The 17,255-nt window shown below is 44.8% G+C and overlaps 1 protein-coding gene across 1 annotated transcript; it reads right to left on the bottom strand.

Moving 5' to 3' along the window:
- Positions 1-12,890: 12,890 nt before the first annotated feature.
- Positions 12,891-16,725, bottom strand: LOC144105137 (uncharacterized). Its single transcript, XM_077638309.1, has 2 exons — positions 16,721-16,725; positions 12,891-13,698 (listed from the first exon to the last, which is right to left on the bottom strand). Exons 1-2 carry the CDS (start codon positions 16,723-16,725, stop codon positions 12,891-12,893), a joined length of 813 nt encoding a protein of 270 aa, XP_077494435.1.
- Between the last annotated feature and the right edge of the window lie 530 nt (positions 16,726-17,255).

Raw genomic sequence — 17,255 nt, 5'->3', positions numbered from 1 at the left:
ACGTCAGGTGCAGTTTTGCTCTATTGTCAAGTATCGACACGAACTGTAAATTATAGTCGCAATATGCTCAACAATTATTTGCACCTGCTTAATAACAGCTCCAAGCCAATTAGTTACCTTTGTACTCAATGAAAAGCTGGAGTGTGTGATTAAAAATAAATTCAACGCATTTAAATTTCAACGCATACGATTTTGTGCACCTTATTTATGCTTTGAGCATATTATTCACAAAAGTTCTCGATATGCCATGTTTGGAATAACCTCTTGAACGTTCCGAGGCTGAGAACACCATATAAGCAGGATAATACGTTTTTTTTTTTTTCACGCTCTCTTTTAAAAGCTTTGAGAGATAAGACGGTGTGGTCTGCTGAGCTGGCGTCTACCAGAGGGTGAAGATTTTGTACCTTATATGCAGCAATCATTATACCATAAACGTAAATCACTAAGAAACTTTATATTATTAGTTTAGGAGGCAAGGTTGTATTGCAAAATTGGTGCCCATAAACATCGAAGAGGAGCCGTGTTTTTAGCTTTCTTAATCGACAATGTGGTTTCAAATATACAACGTCCAAAAATACGCATTTTAAATGTTTTTCATTTGCCTTTCAATTCTTTAACTTTAAAAGACCTCCTGCACTTGATAACCCCGCCGACATACAGATAATTTCATTTAGGTTATCTAATAAATCAATTGCTCCTGTATTTTATTCATAAGAAGTTCGTGAGGCGCTATTCTAAGAATGTGCAATGCGGAAAAGCAGCTTATCTCAAATGCGCACTTCTGATGTTCGATATTTCCAGCCACATTAAAGGTTAGGAAAATTCAAAAACATAACTCGCCTTCGTGTTGCCGACCACCGATTTCAAAATATAACCTTGACCCCAACATCAAAAATAAACATTAGATGATTTTAGTTCATAACAGTAAATATTTGTTCCTTCATACCAAGTACAAAATGTCCCCCTTCCTGTAAAATCCAGGTTGAAAGACAGGCCCGACATCTAACCCGCAGTGGTTACCGTCAAGGACTTTAAAGGTTCTAAAAATTCACCCTGAATCGCCAGCTCTTCTTTACAACGGCAACGTCGCCAAAAGATCTAATTATAAACTAGGGCCTGTGTAGAAAGCCGTTGATTATCTCATTTATATACCTACGGCACGAAATGTATGTTCTCGAGCGCATTGAACTACGGTTCTTGATGCTTCAAAATAATTACACGATACTGGTTGATTGGTTGAAAGTGTGTGATTATTATTTTACGACAATTCAGCAATTTATCACTTCTCTTTCTTAGGCTGCGATCTTCTTGTACCTAAATCAAAACTGCAAGAAAGGATTCCTAACGTGTGCAGGAACTACTACGACAAAAAATGCAATGGAACTAGCCTTCTGCTTTACGACACCAGCTGTATTTTCGAATAACTGTGTTGTTTACACCACTATTACAATTGTAGTAAGCATTCTATTAGGAGATGAAATAAATGAGTTTTTAAAACCAACATTTCAGTCAATTATTTTTTTGTTAATTTGAACTTGCTACAATATGTTCGACCAAACCAGCCGCAATAAATCTCGCGTATGTACAGCATCACGCCTGAGATTTGTGTCATGTGGCTGAAGTGAACTTGTGAACTGTATACATATACAACCAACACTCAGCATTGCATAACGTATCGGCGTAGTAAAAGTTTCTGGTCGGGAGGTTATGTAGGCATACCTCCTTGTGTGCACAAGAGCAAGAAGATAAAACTCCAGTGTTAAAGCGGGGCTTTTTTTCTGTATCCCCCCGCAAAAGTTTCATACAAGACAGAACACCTTGTGCACTTGAGCGATTGTTACGAAAATTCGTTTGGTCACATTCAGCGACCACTGAATCGGACTAAAAATACCAGCTTATTTGGTAGCAGACGACTGCGCGAGAACGATAATGGAATGATTCATTGGACGCGCTACGCGAGCTAGTAGCTTGGAAAACGTGTTCGACCCCACGAGGTGAAGAACAGCGATGTATTTTCAAGAACCTAATGGCGTTGTCGTTGAATACACTCACGTATTTTTATCCTGTAAATTATGTTTATTATTAGAAGAATGTCAACGCGTAGCTTTTTGCGTAGTATTTCATCCTGTCTGTAAAGACGATCCGAGGCTGCTCTCACACAAAGCATAGAGGTATCAAGACTAATGTTCATCGATTAATAATTTAAAATAAAAAATGCACCCAAACATGGAAATTCGAAATGTGCCTTACTGCAGCAAAATCTATCTGTAGAAAACATGTCAAGGTCGCAGGCGCAGGAAGCATAATCAAGGATCAGGTACAGATTTCACAAGCATGTTTCCCTTATATTAATAAATACCCACTTAAAATTCATCTGAGCGAGATTAACGTTGTATTAACATGACAATAGCTGACAATGTCAGGTACAGTGAAACGAGTATTTCAGGACACGATCTAGGACCACGATCTCAGAAGAAATACGACTATCACCCGATTTGCAGCCGACACACACAGGCGCAGCCAGAATAATACGGAGCACGCGACAGGCGACGCATCAAGGTGAAACTAAAGCCCCTTGATATTGAAAGTAACGCCTTTCCGTGAACTTTGCTGCCGCGCCGCGAACTCTCACACGTCCTCCTCGCCCGATTCTCGGCACGGCGCCTTTCTGAACGATGATTGGCTCGCCTGTCCGTCGTCAAGGTAATGTGCGGGAGAGGGTCGTTTTCTTGTGTTTTCTTCTTTCGTCGGCGCCATGTGCAGGCCGTCTGCCTCTGCTGCGGGTCCAGCTCTGTTGACTTATGGGCTGACAATTCGAACCCTACACATTTAATGCCGCGTTATTTCCGATTGCGGTGCATTTTAGTGCACAAGCCGGAGTGAAAATGGCGTCGGGCTGTTCGCGATTGCTCGAGGGAAAAAATGACAGCCGAATAACAAAGGGGACCCACTACATCGCCCTTAAGGAGTTTGTTCCGACAAAGCACACCGTCCTCGGCGAATTCCTGTGCATCTCGTGATAGCCAACCTAGTGAGCATGCTTAAAACGTTTCGTAAGATCATCAGGAAGCTGATAATATTGCTTCATTCGCTGATAATTGTGCGTCGTTTCAGATGCTAATCTTTCCAATTGATGGCATTGCTCTGTGTGTTCTAATCGCGTCTGTTGGCATGAGGATTACACTTAATATAGATACTTTAATTTCTGAATCTCAGTGTGCGTTTCCGCGAAAAACGTTTGCATCATCAACGTTCATTTTTTTTTTTTGCTAGTAAATACACCTGCTGCTGACCTTGAGCACAGTAGAAAACATGTTGATTTTCGTAGCGTGAACGGCAGTCTCTCTCCCTTGTGCCCAGAGCTCTACCGTGGTAGCTTTAACGGCGTTATACCATCGTATGTCTCATGGATTAAGGCGCTCGATCCACCGTCGCGACTGCGCGCAACTCTACCGCTATTCCGAGGTCTGATGCCACCTGAGGAGCGAGTCAGAGAAAAGGTGATTTTTAGAGCAAGCTTTGAATTGTCGCAGGCGAAATTGTTATGATGATTGCATTGAATGCTGATTTCAAAATAACATCAGATTCTTTAGTTCCGTATTTTATAAGAGTACAACTCGTTCCCGTGAGACTCACTTAGTCACGGAATCGCTCCCAGGGGACACTTCTCTCTTGTTGCATCCATGGTTTTCGGCCACTGACCCGGAAGTCTTCAAAACGAGGGCTTAAAAAGCCAAGCTGCGCCTCGCCCGTAGTCACACCATGAAGAAGGGCCCGAGCCGGTCCCGAAACGCCTTGCTTTTCAAAAAGTAACCTGGTTGGCGCCAGTCATCTTTCGATTAAATTAAATTTCTCAACCAGACAGACTTCGGTGAAATGTTTTTGTTTAATTTTTTGGAATGAATACATCACTTCTGATCGCGCATTACAGTCCTGAATATTGATTCAGCACGGGCATCTGACGCATTCCTTGAATGCATTCTAGGGATTAGCTTAGATGAGTAAGCAAGAGAATACCAAATCTTTCTGCCTCTTAATAAAATCTTCTGTTGGCACCAGTAATCACCCCAAAATTTTAGGCCAAACCCTTGGCCAGGCTCGCTTCTGCAGTAGATAAGGTTAACGAAAAAACTAGAAAATAAAGTTCTTAGCTTTCAAGCACCCGTGAAATTTGTAAAGAAGACAATAAAGCCGCGGCGTGTGCATCTCTCCGACGAACCAAGCTTAAAATTTTTGGTCTGAAAACTGCTAAAAAATTCATAACGCGCATTAAAGAAACCTTCCCAGCATTTTTGCTACCACTCACTCACTCGTCAAACGACTTCGTTACCTAAATTACCGCAATCTTTACCTCGTTCGATTGCAAAATAACAGAGTCAAGAACAGTATTTTCGTGAAAGTATAGTGCTAGGTCAAATCTACCTTTTGTGGAGCGTCAGTGAGCTAAAAAATATTGAATAAAAAACGTAACGCAAATCTCTGCTCATACGACCCAGCATATTGAGGAGCACGGAGTGCGTTTTGATTGCTCATGCCGCAAGCGCTCAAATTTAGTGTTTTTCTTGCTCAAACGAGAAAGAGATAAATGTGGTTTGTGGCAGCGTCACGGATGTCGCATCACTTTCTTGTGGTTGTGTTCAATAATAGAGCTTGAAAAGAAGCGCACACTTCGGCGCGCTCTTGTGTGTCAGAGAACACATCGGGCCGGCGAGCGTGCGATGGCCTGCGGAGCGTGCCGTGCGCAGCGCGCACAGCCGACGGGAGAGCATAATAGAGGAGGAAAACGGGGGAGCGGAAGTGAGCGCCGCTACTTTCAATATCAAGGGATTTTAGGAGAAACTGCATCTAAGCGCCTCCTATCAACGAGAGAAAGAAACACTTGGCTCTCTGCGCGCAGCAAGACTACCCGCCAACGAGCCGCACTCTAATTTGCTTCAACCCAGGCGTTATCTTTGCTCGATAGATGCTGAGCTGTTCCGAGAAATTCCGCAAGGTGATGCCTTCCTCAAAGCGGGCTAAGTTTATCGCGATGTCGCACGCCGAGCGTCAAGCGCGCAGCCTTTCCTTTGCTGAAGGCATGCAGACTATGGGGAACCTGCGCTGCCATGGTGACACTCCAATTGTTCCATTCGTTGACTCAAAACTGCTTTTGTCAGCCGCTTGGGCCGCTGCAAACGCGAGAACACATTCTGCGCGATTAGATACCCGCGTTTGGCTGACACCATTCATTGCCTAGCTTCTCTCGGCGTAGCCCAGATAGCTGACGCACGGCACGTGCGCCTTCTACAGAGCGTGGAGGCTCACGCCAGTAAGCGCCTGAAGGTGGCGCGGAAAAGTACTAAGAGTACTACCCAAAACTGCTTGCTCTTCTCGCTAGGCAGTGTTTTATGGCGCTGCAGTCGGCACTGCAAACATCAGCGCAAGTTCTCCATACATTGATGCCGATAGGCCTGCGGCAGAAAAGTGAGTCCGTGCCCCGGCGCCTCTCTGCGCTTGCCGACACGCATAGTTCTCGACGCTCGTGCTAGGTAGCGCGCATAAGCAGATCTCCGCAGTTCTGCGACCATTCCGTATTATTCTAGCTGCCCCTGTACATAGCAATTCTGGAGGAAATCATTTTTCAAAAGAGTTTATCAACGCAAATTTTTCTTATAGTACAACATCCCACTATTATCAGTATAACCACAAATATCCCATCGCTAGGCTTTCATTTTTTTTCTATTACATTACATTCAATGTTACCATTGCATTCAATATCCTTCGAAAGCTTAAATGTTTATTCGTTCATGCTTAATTCCTTCATGACAAAAATTACCACTTTCCGACGAAAGATGTGACCAATTCAATCTTGAATCATCGCAGCCAAGCGGAACTGATTCTACGTTGTTCCAGACTGTTTCGGCTACTCTGCAGCCCTTATCTGGAAATGTGTTGTCAGCTTTAAGCTGAGCTCGACCGAGATAGGCGGCAATGCTAATCGAAGACCACCGAGCAAGCTTGTGGCTATCACCACCCACCACCTAGTCATTCATTCAGCTTCATGTGGGCACGAGCCGGGTGGGATGGTTAGACCAAGCTGCGGTGCATGTTCTTTGCTCCAGATGGCGCAGCATGGGTGTACTTCGAGAACAATGAAAAATACCTATCAACGTGGAAGAATTTAGGACATAAGGGCCGACTGCGAACTGCTGCCTCTAATTCAGTACCTCGAAGGAACCGCTCCGTCTCCGCCCAGACTCTTCTCGCGCGGACTTTCGTCGTTTTGCTTAATAGATGGAGTCCTCTACAAGAAAAACTACGGTCCGACCGACACTGCGTATCTCCTCGTTGTCCCAACCGTGCTTCGTAAGGAAGTTCTCGCTGCATGCCACGACGACCTTTCTTCTGGCCACCTCGGTTTTTCCAGAATATTGGGACGCCTCCGTCACAAGTACTACTGGCCACGGCTTGCTGCGGTCGTCCAACGCTACGTTCGAACCTGCCGTGAGTGTCAACGACGGAAGGTACCACCGACAAAACCGGCCGGCCTTCTGAATCCAATTGATCCACCGCAAGTCCCATTCCAACAAGTCGGCATGGACTTACTGGGCCTATTCCAGGTGTCCTCCAATGGAAACCGGTATATTGTTGTTGCCACGGACTACCTAAGCCGCTATTGTGCTATTGTGAAACCAAGGCTCTTCCCCGTGGCCCCGCGGCTGAAATTGCACAGTTCTTTGTTCACCACATCGTGCTTCGCCACGGCGCCCCCGTGGTTGTATTAACTGACCGGGGAACCGCGTTTACGTCGGCTCTTACACACGAGGTCCTCCGTCTTTGTGGCACCAGTCATAGAAAAACGACTGCTTACCATCCTCAAACGAATGGACTTACTGAGAGGCTGAACAAGACCAACACAGATATGATGTCTATGTATGTCGACGCTGACCATCGCAACTGGGACGAAATACTTCCCTACATCACGTTTGCGTACAACGCCGCCCTCCAAGAAACGACGCGCTTCACCCCCTTCCGTTCGGTGTATGGCCGAGATGCCCTGACCATGTTTGACGCCATGCTGCTCCCGGATTGTACCCCCTCGTCTGTCCCAGGCGCTGACCAATTCGTTCGCGATGCAGAAGCCGCTCGCCACCTTGCTCGACAACGCATTCGCCACCAGCAGACAATTGACGCCCGGCGTTACAACCTCCGCCACAGGGAGGTGATTTACCAACCCGGCGAGCACGTCTAGGTATGAAGCCCTATACGTGTGCGCGGTCGCTCTGAAAAGCTTCTGCGGCGCTACTTCGGCCCCTACGAGGTGCTACGTCAACTCAGCGATGTGAACTATGAAGTGTACCCGCAAGGAGTTGTCCGGTCTTCTCGCCCGCCCAAGTCTGAAGTCGTCCACGTGTCCCGCAAGAAACCGTATTACGCCCGTTAGCCCCTCCCGGAGTTCACATTCAGTGCTGCCACCACACGCCATCGCACTTTCAGTGTCTCCACACTCTTTATCCCCCTTGCCGGAGGCATTGAGGCGATGCCTATTGAAAGGAGGGGGGCAATGCCACGCTGCTCAATTCTGCGAGCGCCGCCATGGGGCCGAGCGGCATTACTGGGCTCGTGGGGGAGCGAAGAAGAGGACGTTCCCGTTCGAACGCGTGCTGCTGGGTTTCTGGCCTTCGGATTAAAAAAAACCCCTTTTCGTGCCGCCCTACGTTTGTCGGCGACAATATCAAAACAGCGCTAAGCAACAACGACCGAGAACTAAGGGAACACACACAATTAACGGCGCTGACCTTACAGCTAAATTTTATTTGAAGTAAGCACGTCAATTTATACGTGCCCCAGAAACACGCATATGCGCATGGTCAAACACAGATGTACTCATTAAAAAATGCAAATGAAAATAAAACGACATCAATGGTGCGTGCAGTTAACGCCGATTTGCTATCCCCTGTGCAACAGGCACATTTCCTTGGAGGTTAGGGTAACTGAAGGTGTGCTGACGCAACTGTTTTTTTTTCTGATGATATGGAAGGCCCCTGCTTGTGCGCCGATCATTGTGCACAAACAACACTTCCGTGTCGACAAAATACGGTGTGCATTGACACGTGAAGCAATGCTTGTCTATGTTAGTCTCTTTTTTTCCCAAGGAATTGGCGTGCTCCATGCGGCGTACATTAATACATCGGCCGGACTGACCTGTCTACGTAAGACCACAAGACAACAGGATCTGGTAGACAATGCCAGTCCTGCACTGGACATATTGATTGACATGGTTGATGCTACACACTTTCCTTTTTCTATTTCCTTCGATTTTTCTTTGTACTGCGGCCCCTACTTTACATAGTTTATTAGGAGCTGAAAAAGGAGCATTAACTCCGTGCTTAACCCCCATTTTTTTTAAACCGGTGTAGTCGGTAATGAACAAATGGCATGACAGTCAGTGTATTTCTTTTTTACTAGACTGCACATCAGCGGTGCGCTCTGACGACTTCTACGTTTTTAATACTTTATCAGCACTTGATACAGTAAGCTAGTCCGTGTATCGTGCTCGGTCATGCCGGCATACGGCACGTGGTGCGCACCGTGTTGCGCGTCAACCGAGAACGGCCTATATAAGCGCTCACAATAAACCCAGCGGCAGCATTGCCGCTCCCGGATTCTTAGTCGATTGTCAGTCTCTTATCAGCCTGTCTGGGACTGATACATGGTGTCAGAAGTGGGATACATGGTGGAAGCAGCTACGACGCTTCGTTCGTCCCGGCAAGCATGGAACTACTGAAGCCAAAAGACCATCTTCGTCTCACGGGAAATGTTCAGAAGAACTGGGAGCTTTTCAAGCAAAAGTTCGAACTGTACGAACAAGCAACACAGTCAGCAAAGCCACTGACAGAAGCTGCTAAAACCGCCAGGCTCCTGACTGCTGCCGGGGACGACGCACTGGAAGTCTTCAACAACTTTACGTTCGCCGAAGATGAAAACAAGACTACAAGACTGTGGTAAAAAAATTTGAAGAGTACTGCGGAGAACAGCAAAACGAAGTCTACGAAAGATACGTCTTCAGAACAAGGACGCAAGATGAAGGTGAACCAGTGGAGCACTTCATACGAGACCTGCGCAAGCAAGCAAGGTACTGCAACTTCGGACTGCCTTCCGATTCAATGATTCGCAACCAAATCGTGTTTGGTACCTGCAGAAGTAAACTAAGGGAAAAAATGCATAGAGAGAAGAACTTGACGCTCCAAAAGGCAGAACAAATATGCAAGGCCGCAGAAGTGGCGAGCAAACAAAACGAAGCATGGCAAAGTAACGAGGCAAAAGTGGACGCTACCGAAAAGGGCTATCCACGGGCTGAAAAAATGCGTTCCAGTGCTTCAAGTGTAACACAAGACACGAGCCAAGGAAATGCCCCGCCTTTGGCAAAATCTGCCGCGCTTGTGCAGGCAGAAACCATTTCGTGGTTTGCTGCAGAAAGCATGAGGTTGCCGGAGTGCAACACGAAAATGAGGATTTCGAAATACTGGACGTCACCGTATGCGGAATCCAGAAAATGGACTGGATTGTTAATGCCCAAGTTGGAGGACAGCAGGTTGCATTCAAATGGGACACTGGCTCCCAAGCCAATAATAATAATAATAATAATAATAATAATAATAATAATAATAATAATAATAATAATAATAATAATAATAATAATAATGGTTTTTATTTGCGCCTAATGAATACATGGCGCGGGAGACCCGCAGTAAAAGCTGTCACAAGCGACAGCTTGACAAAGCCGGAGGCCCCCCTATACACTTGACAGCGTCATAGGCGCAATGAAACAGCATGTCTCATCCAAAAACTAAATAGAACAAAACATGAAAACATCTGAAATTACAATCACTCACAAGAACTACATAAAATTATACAGAAAATGTGGTAGAATGAAGTTAGAAAGCACTTACAAAAGCAATGAAACATTCATGTGCAATGGCAATGAGCTTAGCGAAAGTAACAGATAAATTAAGCACATTTTGCTTCAAATAAAATTCAAAACAAAGTGAGTACAGACAAGCGGTACAGTCAGGGTAAACAACAACGTGACAGAGTAAACAGGAATGGCAAGCGAAGTGTCCTAGTACATGTTGAAATACCGGCGGAGTGTTTTGAACGTCACCTTTTCAAGTTGGATATGTTTATGATTTAAATCATTTAGTAACCGGGGTAGTTTATTCTGTATTGTTTGTAGGCCGTATGTTGTGCGAAACGTCCTTACTTTCCAGAGCTCCGTGTGACGTGTCTGGCGTGTAGTAGTGTTTGGTTGTAACCTGGCTAGACGATGTAGAAATGAACTGTTGCTAGCGTTTTCATTCTTAATTGCCTTGCAAAGGATATAATCAAACAGTTTGGTAACAGGAATTATGTTGTATTTGGGAAATAGATGATACGTATGTGAATAAAACGGCAGATTTTCTATTACTCTTACAAACCTTTTCTGCAAAGCTTCTGCAAATTTCCGTAAGTTGTCGTAGACCAAACTAAGTGACAATAATTGAGTCGGGAGGAGAATAAGGTATTATAAAGTAACAGTAAGATTTTTGGTGGTAGTAAATTGCGATTGCGGTATACTAGCCCAATTACTTGTGCTAGCTTAATTAGCATGCTGTCCACGTGGACATCCCATGACATATTCTGCTGAAAGATAACACCTAATGTCTTAATACTGGAAGTTACTTCGAGAGGAGTGGCATTTAAGTAGATAGACTTTTGTACTGTTATGTTTTTGTTTTTACTTCGAAAGAATACGGCTTTTGTTTTGTTTGCATTAATCGTCAGGCTGTTTTTACGTGTCCATTCGTCTAGTTTTATTAATGTTAAATTAGCAGCATCAACAAGGTCGTCACTAGTTTTACCAGTTAATAATATGCTGGTATCATCCGCGTACATGATAAATTTCACGGTTGCATCAATATTCACAATATCATTCACGTACATATTAAATAAAAAAGGTCCTAATATACTGCCCTGTGGGACCCCTGCTGAAATAGATAATGGGTTAGAACTGTGGTTGTTTATGACGACTATTTGTGTACGAAATTCCAAGTAGGAGCGTATAAGAGATGCAGCGTTACCACGAAAGCCATAGTGTTGGAGTTTCTTAATTAAAAGTTGATGACTGATGGAGTCAAATGCTTTTGACAGGTCAATAAAAATTCCTAGTACAAGTCTTCCTTCCTCAAACTGATTTAGTATGTGTTCTTTTTGTTGTAGCAATGCGAGTTGTGTGCCTAAACCCTTACGGAAGCCATACTGGCAATCAGTCAGCAGGCAATGTTTCTGCTCGAATTCGGATAGTCGCTTTAAAATAACTTTTTCGAAGACTTTTGAAAAGACGGGAAGGATTGATAACGGTCGATAGTTTCCTAAGTCGTTTTTATCGCCTTTTTTAAAGAGCGCAGCGACTCGCGCTATCTGCATCGTTCGAGGAAACGTGCCTTCGCTTATACAGATATTGAAGATATAGGTAAGACAAGGAGAGAGAAGGTCAGCAACATATTTGATTGGTTTTATTTGGATACCATCAATATCTTTAGCGGTACTATTATTTAGACTGTGAATTGTGCTAATTATCTCTCCCTCATTTACTGGATACAAAAATATAGAGCTAGAGTTGTATGGAATACCATAAAGATCATTGTCTGGTGCGTTGTTACTTCCAATTTTAACAAAGTGTTCGTTAAAAGCGTCTGCAAGTGCTTTTTCCTGTAACTCAAGACCATTTATTTTTAAGCTCTGTATCCTTTCCTCGGGAATATTGCAGTTCAACAAAGAGTTCAGTTTTGTCCAGATGGCGGCCGTACCTGGAGCTAGTGAATTAAAGGAAAGTGTATAGTAATCTCGCCTGGCCTTTTTTATATCTTTGTCTAAACGCTTCCTAATTTTTTTAAAAGCCTGAAATATTTCGGGGTCTCTGGTCTTTATAAATTCACTGTATAATGCATTCTTTCTCCGTATTCTGGCAGATAGCTCTGCACTAATCCATGGTTTACGTATTTTCTTTTTGTGTTTAATGCACTTAAAAGGAAAGCTAGTGTCATAACTTTCTTTCAATAGGCTCAAAAAAGCCTCGTAAGCCAAATTTGCGTCTTTAAGATCGTATACAGTGTCCCAACATGTCTGAGCTATCTTCTCGCGAAAAATAGAAAGAGCCTGATCAGTTATTAGTTGAATGAAATGGTTTGTCTTTGTTTCCTTGTTTCGAACGTGACCCTTGAAACATAAATATATCGGCAAGTGATCACTGAGATCCGATGCGAAGACGCCAGCGTTAATGACTTCAGAACTTAAATTCGTAATAAATACGTCAATTAAAGATGAATTCTCGGTCACTCTGGTAGGAAGACTGATAGTATTCCAACACGCATTCATCTCCAAGAGAGTATCTAACCTAAGTTTTGGTGAATCATTCTTCATCATGTTAATGTTGATGTCTCCGCCATAAATTAAATTGAATTTGTTGTCATTTATAAAGACGAGAAAAGTTTCTAAGAACTCCAAGAATGATGTAACGGAACCATGCGGAGGGCGATAGCAAACAGCGAAAACAGTATTGTTTTGTATCACTGATAAAAATTCATAGTCATAAGTTATTACTGAAAACTGGTTCAATATTTCACATGCAGACGGCTTTTTAACCAAGGTGCATATTCCGCCACCACGACCTGTTGATCGATTCAGGTAGAAAGTATTGTACAATGGAAGCCGAAAGATGTTCACATCGTCAACACACCAAGTCTCTGTCAGCATAATGACGTCAAAGGATTGCTTTGTTTGCTCAAAAAAGAGTTGTAAGTCATGTTCCTTGCAAGTAAAAGAACGTATGTTTAAGTGAAAACATTTGAAAGGCTTCGAAAACGCTGTACCTAAGTGATGGTTGAAAGTGTGTGGCAATACGTAAGAGTGAGTAGGTGCCATAGTGTTCTTTGTGTACAGCTGATCTGTTGCTTAAGTTTGTCGCGGTCACTAGAGCAGGAAATGACCACCGCGTTTTGCCCATCAGCTTTCCGGACCAAGACCTTGTTGTTGTTGTGCCATAGGTATTTGTAGTTATTTGCCTTGGCCCAGAGCTTTGTTTCGGTAAGCAGAGTACGTGTCCTTTTTGTCAGGTTTTCTAACACAAAAATGCTGTCATTTCCCTGGCACAGTGTTTTCCTGTTTTGCCACCATTTGTCTCTTACTGATTGTTTGGCGAAACGACAGATAATGCCAGGTATCTTATCTTGCTTTGAGGGAAGGCGATGAGTGGACACTATGTCACTTTCCTGAACCTGTGGCAGGTTGTTTAGAGTTGCCAGCTTATTTATCTCATCAATCAGGTTTTCATCCTTCATTGCTTTAATTCCATGGAACTCAAGGTTCAGCTTTCGGCTTCTCCATTCCAAACAGTCCATTTCGTTTTTCAGCTGCGTTATTTCATCGTCTTGCTTTTCAATCTTGTCTACCCTGTGTTTCAGTTCCTTGACCTCACGTTCGCTCTTTTCTACCCGAGTTAGAAGCTCATCGTACTGGTCACTCATGTACTGAACTGTGTCTTCGACGCTGTCAACTGTTTCTTTCAGCGGTAAAAGGTACTCCAGCTTTTCATTGATTGATTTCAGCAGTGCACGAACATCCTGGTCATCCGTATCATTACTGGATCTATCGAGTTGTGGAGTACGACCTTTCGAACGCCTGCAATTTGAGCAACGCCACGCACTGCGATACTGCTCCCCTTTGGACTTGATAGTAGCATCTGAAATTCCTGCACATTTCCCCGTGTGATAGATCTACAGTCACTACAGTCGATTTTGGAATCAAGTTCCTCGAGTTGCATATCACATGACCCACAGTGTTCATCAAGGGGCATAGCGACACTTTTGGCAGCAGCAGCAGCAGTAAAAGAGGACAGCGGGAAGATATATTAACAGAGCAGCAACTAACCTGCAATTGCAGAGAAAACTTCTTAAGATGGTGCCTTTCCCGTGCCGCTGCCGCTGCCAGTGTGACAGCCGCAGGTCTCTGGGCTTTCTTTATAGCCTCGTCCGATGGGTGGGCGTGTCCGCTGGCCGGTAGCGATACAGTCCTAGATGACGTTATCTTCCGCAGCAACCAGCACACGTGCACGCAGACGGTTGTAGTCGATGTCAGAACTTCATATCTGCAATTGCAGAGAAAACTTCTTAAGATGGTGCCTTTCCCGTGCCGCTGCCGCTGCCAGTGTGACAGCGGCAGGTCTCTGGGCTTTCTTTATAGCCTCGTCCGATGGGTGGGCGTGTCCGCTGGCCGGTAGCGATGCAGTCCTAGATGACGTTATCTTCCGCAGCAACCAGCACACGTGCACGCAGACGGTTGTAGTCGAAGTCAGAACTTCATATCTGCAATTGCAGAGAAAACTTCTTAAGATGGTGCCTTTCCCGTGCCGCTGCCGCTGCCAGTGTCTACTACCACTGTCTACTACTACCTGTCTACTACCACTGTCTGTGTAGAACAGATTCCGAACGAAGCCACGCCTGAGGACAAGTAATTCCGTCTTGCGGTCCTATAGCGGGAATGCAATCATGCACTGCGGAGTGACAACTCAAGTAGTTACGATCAACGATCGTCGGTGCCTAGCAGACTTCTTCGTTGTGAAGCGCGGCCAGCCCATCTTAGGTCTGGGACTGGCTGAATCCCTTACACTACGGTCCCGTGCTGTGGATTCCGTGACCGCAGACAAGGTTGCCCCAAACCCAGCATTGGTAGACGGTGTAAGCAAACTGCCCGTGCCAAACGATAAACTTGCCATTCAGCGCATGCTCGGCGTAATCAACTATTTCGGCCAATATCTGCCAACACTAGCTGAGAAAACAAAGCTTCTTAGAAGCCTCATACGGAAGGACACCGTGTTTAATTGGACAGAAAAGCACGCACAAGAATGGGAAACAATCTGCGACGCACTGCGCACCGCCCCGCTGCTGGCTATATTCGACCCCGCGAAAGAAACGAAGATAACGTCAGATGCTTCTAAAGATGGCTTAGGCGCTTCTCTGCTTCAGCGACACACCAGTGGCTGGCGTCCTGTCGCCTACGCGTCGCGAGCGATGACCGAAGTTGAAAAACGCTATTCCCAGATCGAGAAAGAGGCCATGGGAATTGCATACGCCTGTCACAAGTTCCAACTTTGAACAGATCTCTTAGTGGCCTTTATCTCTGTACCGTTTGTTGTTTCAATATTTTATTGCTTGTCGCATTGCTCTTTCTGTGCTGTTGTGTTAAAAAAAAAAATGGGAAGATGTATCGTGCTCGGTCATGCCGGCATACGGCACGTGATGCGCACCGTGTTGCGCTTCAAGCGAGAACGGCCTATATAAGCGCTCACAATAAACCTAGCGGCAGCATTGCCACTCCCGGATTCTTAGTCGATTGTCAGTCTCCTATCAGCCTGTCTGGGACTGATACAGTCCGGGTATCCTGCTTCCCTGCACTTGCGCACTTGGGATAGGACACTGCTGCTCATTTGATGAAGACAAGATTTATTTACTGCCATACTTAAACAACTAGTAGCAATTCCAGCTTTTACATGTTTGGAATGAAACGACTTATAGTTCAGTAGGGGCTTCTCGCTCTGAGGCGAATATTGCCAACTCACATATCAGCGATAATTGCACGAGCCTTTGATGCAGTTTTAATTTTATTTACATTTTTATTGAGTACATCTGTGTTTGACCATGCGCATGTGCGTAGTTCTTGTGTACGTAGAAATTGACCTGCTTACTTCAAATAAAATTTAGTTGTAAGATCAGCGCCGTTAATTGTGTGTGTTCCCTTCATTCTTGGTCCTTGTTTCTTAGCGCTGTTTTAATATTATGGAGCATTTCCAACTCGCCCACTCTGCCTTTTCTTCCTATTAGGGCTCCCAGAGATCTATGAGTGTAGAGAATTCTACATGTACGGTAATCAACCCACTACGCTATACCGTCAAGCATTTAAGGCGGAGCTCAAGTGTCCTCTCCAATCTTTTCTCTTTCGCTAGGGTGGAAAGCCGGGGCACAGTTTCTACATTGTCCGCAGTGACGTGGCAGGTAATTCTTATCCGCCTTTTCTATTCACAGAATCGTTATGTTCACATTTCCGATCATTCGCGAAGCTACTAGAATAGTTTGCGCATGTAGTAGTGAGAGAAGCACCATGTTTCGTCCATTCGTTGGCTGCCTAATGGTTGAGCGTGTGCTAGATCGAGTTCCACGTGGGAGTTTTGGGCGTTGATAGGCATGCGTTCTTCAGCAGGTCGCCCATGATTCAATAAAACATTACTTCTTATTCGAGCGTTGTACTGTGGACTTCGTTTTTGTGTGTTCTCGTTTTTATTTCTCATTCTAATAAGTTTTACAGATCAGACATGTGAAGTCCTTGTGGGGACTCGCCCCGTGGTCCCCTTAATCTTGGCTTTCCCTCGATGCGCCCTGCAGCAACAGCTTCGCCTCGATGCGGGGCGCGTCACGTGTCTCTCCCTGGTTATATTAAAGGGACACTGAGGAGAAATTGTAGTTGGCTTGTGTCGTCAGAGTACAAGCTCCTGATCACGAAAACGCCATTCTTACTGAAGACAAAGCTCTTGTAAGGTAGAAAATAGCAAGAACTAAAACACAGGTATCGCCACCACAGGCCAATCTAGCAAGTACAAGTGTGATGATTTCATAGGAAAAGAGACGCCATCTGGAAGAATTTTCCTTACTCCATGGACGAATCTCTGAAGCTCACAAAGGAAGGTTGCGCGGTTCAATATTGAAGTGCTTTTTGTTTTGAAACCTACAGAGCACATTTATCACACAAGGAATAAAGACAAAAGATAACCTTAATGTTTGAAGCAAAGAAAACCGATGCTTGATGGCGCCACGGGGAGATATGTTCCGGTTTGTTATGGCGCTTCGCGTCTATGAGCTTTGCGTGCCCCGTGGTTTTGTTTTTGACGCGCCTCGATTTACAAGCGCCGAACAGCAGAGGAACTCCAAGTGCCGCTTCAAGTGCTAGTTAACCTTTGAAGGAGACTGTTAATGCTGATCAGATGATCGCCACGGTCGATGAAAGACTATGACAGCACGATGGTCGGTGATCGTACAAGGCAGTTAGCAGCATAAAGAGCACTTGTGTCTTCGTACGCTTGCAGGCGAAACGTTCCCGGCTGTGCCAGTCAACTTCGAACTACTTAACGGAAATCATTTATTAAGGACGCGAGACAAGATACAGGGAAGTTAAGAAAAAGATTTTTA

The sequence above is a fragment of the Amblyomma americanum genome, chromosome 9 (assembly GCF_052857255.1).
Source record: "Amblyomma americanum isolate KBUSLIRL-KWMA chromosome 9, ASM5285725v1, whole genome shotgun sequence".
In the NCBI taxonomy this organism is placed as follows: Eukaryota; Metazoa; Arthropoda; class Arachnida; order Ixodida; family Ixodidae; genus Amblyomma; species Amblyomma americanum.
Note: the sequence above shows the minus strand (reverse complement) of the source record. Positions and strands in the feature narration are given on the sequence as shown.